The sequence below is a fragment of the Oncorhynchus nerka genome, linkage group LG22 (assembly GCF_034236695.1).
Source record: "Oncorhynchus nerka isolate Pitt River linkage group LG22, Oner_Uvic_2.0, whole genome shotgun sequence".
NCBI classification, from domain to species: Eukaryota; Metazoa; Chordata; class Actinopteri; order Salmoniformes; family Salmonidae; genus Oncorhynchus; species Oncorhynchus nerka.
In genome coordinates this window covers 59,127,856-59,133,855 of record NC_088417.1, presented here as the reverse complement: position 1 = coordinate 59,133,855, position 6,000 = coordinate 59,127,856, and the positions used below count along the sequence as shown (strand labels likewise).

Here is a 6,000-nt window from a genome sequence, read left to right as displayed (position 1 = left end):
CCCCAACCTTTATTAAAGAACAACTATTATTTGAGCACTGCAAAACGGTCTCCCGCTGTATTATTTTTTGTGAGTTTCACCTCTGACTCCCCTAGGCTGCCACAGGGGTCATTGGTTGAGTCAAATGTCTCCCGGCTCCTGTGCACTCTGTCACCGGTTATGAGAGGCTACTCGAAGAGTGAGGGCGACCAGTTTCTGTAGGTATCCTCTCGCCGCCTTTATTTGCCTTAGTTTTATCCCGTCAACAATTTCTGTGGCCCTGTGGAAATCGAATGAACATAATAAAAAAATCTCCATCAAAATGAATCTGTTTAAAAACTTGTTAGGGTTAGGGGTTTCGCATACAATACATGTATGTTTTGTTTGATAAAGTTCATATTTATATCCAAAAATCTCCGCTTACGTTGTCGCGTTATGTTCAGTAATGTTGTGCCTCGAAAAACATCCGGCGAATTTTCAGAGAGCCACGTCAATTTACAGAAATACTCATCATAAACTTTGATAAAGATACAGGTGTTATGCACATAATTATAGATGTACTTTTCCTTAATGCAACCGCTGTGTCAGATTTCAAAAAAGCTTTACGGAAAAAGCAAACCATGCAATAATCTGAGTACGGCGCTCAGACACTAAACAAGCCATGTAGACACCCGCCATGTTGTGGAGTCAGAAATAGCGTTATAAATATTCACTTACCTTTGATGATCTTCATCAGAATGCACTCCCAGGAATCCCAGTTCCACAATAAATATTTGTTTTGTTCGATAAAGTCCATCATTTTTGTCCAAATACCTCCTTTTGTTAGTGCGTTTAGTTCACAAATCCAAACTCATGAGGCGCGGGTGACAAAAAGTTCAGACAAAAAGTTCAAAAAGTTATATTACAGTTTGTAGAAACATGTCAAATGACGTATAGAGTCAATCTTTAGGATGTTTTTAACATAAATCTTTGATAATGTTCCAACCGGAGAATTCCTTTGTCTTTAGAAATGCAATGGAACGCAGGTCGCTCTCATGGGCGCACGCGTGATCAGTTCATGGCATTCTGCCAGACCTCTGGTTGAAACAGCTCTCATTCTCTCCCCATTCACAGTAGAAGCCTCAAACAAGGTTCTAAATACTGCTGACATCTAGTGGAAGCCTTGGGAGTGCAACAAGACCCCTTAGACACTGTATATTCGATAGGCAATGAGTTGAAAAACTACAAACCTCAGATTTCCCACTTCCTGGTTGGATATTTCTCAGGTTTTCGCCTGCCATATGAGTTCTGTTAACTCCCAGCCACCATTCAAACAGTTCTAGAAACTTCAGAGTGTTTTCTATCCAAATCTACTAATATGCATATATTAGCTTCTAGGCCTGAGTAGCAGGCAGTTTACTCTGGGCACGCTTTTCATCTGACTGTGAAGATGCTGCCCCCTATCCCAAACAGGTTTTTAAGCTAGAGATATCTTTTGCATGCGCTGCGTCTCAATCCACCGCATCTGCAGATATCACCTTTCCGCATTTGCGTTGAAAGGTGGCAGAGCTAATGTGGTGTTTGTCAGACAATTTGCTCTTACTTCGGACAATGTATGTTCCCAGTTGCTTCAACTCAGGACTCAGGACGGCCTTCTTCTTCAGGAGTGCAGGCTACATCCATTGGTGGTTGCCCAGATATAGGAGAGGTTTGCTTGGGAAAATAAGAAAACGAGCAGTGTCATCTATTTGTCTTGATGAGGGACCCAAGTGCCCCATTGGGAACAGATGCTCTGGCACAAAGGTGGCTTCGGACCCTCCTTAACACATTTCTGCCATGAGGGCTATAATTGAATTGACGGAGCCACACCAGGGGCCTACTCCCAGGTTGTGCAGTTCCTGAAAGGTGTACGTCGTCTCAAACCGGTCTCTAAACCTATTGCGCACACATGAGACTTGGCGCTGGTTTTGGAGGCACTGTGTCTGGCCCCCTTTGAGCCTCTTGAGTTGATGCAGCTGAAGATCCTCTCCTACAAAACCTCCCTGGCTTTGGCCTCGGTTAAATGTGTTAGGGACCTCCACTCGTTAGCCATACACCTTTCCTGCACTTAGTTCCCCCCGGGCGACGGTAAGGTGATGTTGCATCCAAATATGGTCTTGCTCCGAAAGTCATAGCTACGTCCTACAAGTCCTCAGCTTTGAAATATTTCCCTTTTTTCACCTCCTCCTTTTGCTTCTTAGGAGCGTGACTCACCACATGGATTCGGTCTTATGTAGCAACATTTGAATTTCTGTGTTTTCCATTGGTTAAAAGTAGAGCTAGAAAATGGTATATCATACACTGCATTTGAGGAAACAATGGGAAAGTAATACAGCTTTGAAAGTTGATCAACTTGTAACCTCACTTTTGAGAAAAACAGTCATTCAATGTTTTGGTACTACTACTGGAGAAGCCTTCTTTGTCTACACCCATTCAGCATTGTTAACACCCTCTTAAAACTTAGCCCCATCCATCTCTTTAAGGGTTGATCCAACCTTTCTGTACTTGCCAGCTACTTCCAGACATCTAAGAGAGAGAACAGCTCACTGAACATTACTCACCCTATCGCTCTGTGGTTTCGCGTTCAGAGTGCACACTGGACTCTCTGGCCAATAAGTAGGGTTGTTCTGAAAGCTCTGACCTCACATCTACAGTCAAGCACCCAAGCTAACTGGCTAACATTGGCTAGCTACTTCCAGACACCTAATGAGAGAACACCCCACTCTGACCATTTTACTAACCTTAGCAGAGCTGGTTAGGCTTTTTTCATGTAATGCAGAGCATTAGTGACTGTAACTGTGCTGCTGGCAACAATTGAATTACGCTTTGTTGCCGGACATATTCAATGGGTGTTGAGCGTTCAAAAATGCATCAGATATTCTGCGCTTTGGCACACTAAGACGAGAATCTTTTGTTAAGAAATGTAGCTAGATAGCTAGCTAGCTAAACGATGAATCCCAACGCATGACATAACATTAGTTAGCTAGCCAGCCAGCTAACTTTAGCTGAAGTCAGAGCACATCATCAAATACATGAAGTATTATGATCATCAGAATAATTATTGTCATCACTGAACAACGGTGTGACATTAATTACTTTAAGATTTTTGACAGTGTTGTTTTTTGCTTGCCTGCCATTATTACTGGCTAGGCTAGCCTAGACCATCGCTTAGAGGGAGATGACAAAGACGTGTTCTGTATTTGTTCAGGCTTGTGATTGGATTGCAGATAGAACCTTATAGTGCCAAGTTTAAATTAAAAAAAAAATAATAATAATAATTTCCTTCCAGGATACCCGGGCCAGGTCGATTAGAAAGGCCTGCTCACAGAAGTGTTTTAGGGAGTGCTTGACAGTGATGAGGGGTGGTCGTTTGACTGCGGCACCGTAGCGGATACAGGCAATGAGGCAGTGGTCGCTGAGATCCTGGTTGAAGACAGCGGAGGTGTATTTGGAGGGCCAGTTGGTCAGGATGACGTCTATGAGGGTGCCCTTGCTTACAGAGTTAGGGTTGTACCTGGTGGGTTCCTTGATGATTTGTGTGAGATTGAGGGCATCTAGCTTAGATTGTAGGACTGCCGGGGTGTTAAGCATATCCCAGTTTAGGTCACCTAACAGAACAAACTCAGAAGCTAGATGGGGGGCAATCAATTCACAAATGGTGTCCAGGGCACAGCTGGGAGCTGAGGGGGGTCGGTAGCAGGTGGCAACAGTGAGAGACTTATTTCTGGAGAGAGTAATTTTCAGAATTAGTAGCTCATGCTTTCTTGACTTTGATGGGTTTATGCAGATCGAAATGTCTAGTTGTAATTATTTTACTCACTTAAAATAATATTTTTTCCCAACTCTAACTTCCCAGAGATATGCAGAACTACCTAAATATAAATTATATTTGACTAACTAATTTTTACAAAAATTTCAGATAGAACCTTTATAATCCCAAGGTCTCCAATGGGACATTTAATTTAATATCCTTTGGGGTCGGCATGGGGCGTGATTATATTTCCTCATAGTATGTTGTACCGAAGTTGACTGACTAAAAGGGAACGTAACGTTATGACTATAACCTCTGCTCCCTGAGGCTCGGTGAATAGTGGTATTAAATTGAAGGAATGAATCAGAGGCTCACGCTTATCACATGTGGAAGGCAGCGCTTCAAGCCTAGTTCGAATTTTATTGGCCCTGTCTGGTGTGATCCTTCAACCAAAGTCAAGAAAGCATGTTGTACCTCATTTCCCATCTCCAGGGAATAGTAGTTATAGTCATAACGTTACGTTTTGTATAGTTGGCATTGAGGCTGATTACTTCCAGATGTTCCAACATTGATATCAGTCCAAGTATGTGGAACTTCTCATGTTCCAATAGTACAAGAGCAGAGCAATGGCTGGGTCTGACTGACAGCCAAAAGCCTTGACCAATGAGAGTGGAGCAGAGTTGGACCACCCCTCTCCCTTGGCTTTCAGAGCATTGGTCCCTGCGTATGTGTGTGAATACTGAATGAGGAGTCGGTTGCTGCATGCTGCCACAACCTGCACTGGATTTAAATAACCTTCAGCATAGAGAACACCAGTCGAAGGAAAAGCTGAAACATTTGAGAATTGTGAAGGAGCGCAAAACAGCACTGTTGACTGCATTCCTGTTGAAAGAAAAACAATAATACAGAAGAGAGTGAAGAAACATAAGTGTCCATCGGTGTCAACTGATTCAATTAGAATAATGTATAATTCCATGTATCTCCTCATCCTGCCGTGGGTGTTTGCGCTGCTCGTGTTCCCAGGTAAGACTTTTCCATCTCTTTTGCTCCGTCTCCCGCTCGCTGGCTGTTGTATTGTTGTTGCGAAGTGATGCACTGTAGCAACAGAGTTTTACCGGGTGAGCTACATTTGACAATCACACACTGCCTTTCTCTCTCCCCCTCGCCTTCTCTTTCTCTCCCCTGAGAAGTGGTGTGTCACTGTCAAAGCTGTTGGAAAAGATTCAGGTGGAACACAGTGGAGGAAAGTCGGTCCAGACACTTTGGTCTTAGTTCAATGTGATCCTTGCTCAGTTGTCTCCCAAGCTCCCACAGGGTTGCCAAAACGTACTTCTATCTGATGACGACAGAAATTGATGCGAAGAAAAGCTTGCATTGGCAACAGCATATAATGCAGAATACCAGTGATATGCAGATTACATGTTGCATGTATTAGGAATGCTAAGAGAGATGTACTGTACTGTCTTTTGTGTTTGTTGTGATGATGCTTCAGTTGGATCTAGGTTGTCGGGTGAATTATACGTCTGTCATATGAACTGCCGCCTCAAATACTTAACTGTCATATCCCGTTTTGATCCGAGCCAATACAATTAATATTGATATTTCTGTGACCATGTCAAAGGAGCTGCCTATATTCTCCAAGGTAATGGCAACACTTTTCAATCCATGACTTCAAGGTCTGGATAATTGGTTTCTGTCGCAGCTAGAAATGCAGCGTCTGTGAGGGACTTTGACATGTTAATCAACGGAGACCGAGTGTGTTTCATTGATGTTCAGGGGAAGCGTGTCTAGTATTACAAATGGGGGGGGGATTTACTTCTGATATTGATATATTACTTAAGTAAAATTCCTAATTTCTGAAAGTTTTGCAGGTAATATCTTTCAGGATTAGCCCAATGTAGTATATTACATTATCAAAACATTGTACCTACTTATTCATGCAATCACAAACATACAATGCATGATCTTAATTTAATCACTCTTTTGTTGCTGACAATTTTCCTGCACCTCAGATGAGCTTCATGATTTACATACATACATTTACTGAAAACCTGCACTAACACTGGACAAATTAAGATCCTACGCCTGTGCACACAAACTCCCTTCTGAAAGTCAATGCACAAGCTGAAACGGTTACAATGCAGGGGTGTGTCAATGTTTATTCATACAACAATGGCACCAATACTGTATTGGGGGTGACCTCACTGCTCACTCCAAGTTCATTAGCATTGTTTGTCAGTAGGAGTCTATCT

The 6,000-nt window shown here is 42.6% G+C and overlaps 1 protein-coding gene across 1 annotated transcript in view; it reads left to right on the top strand.

Moving 5' to 3' along the window:
* Nucleotides 1–4,501: 4,501 nt before the first annotated feature.
* The window catches only part of LOC115105412 (opioid-binding protein/cell adhesion molecule homolog), a 399,656-nt gene continuing 398,157 nt past the window's right edge, over nucleotides 4,502–6,000 (top strand). The window contains 2 exon segments of the mRNA XM_029627437.2: nucleotides 4,502–4,646; nucleotides 4,649–4,771. Of these exon segments, the coding sequence (XP_029483297.2) occupies nucleotides 4,511–4,646; nucleotides 4,649–4,771 (259 nt within the window). The 5' untranslated portion in view covers nucleotides 4,502–4,510.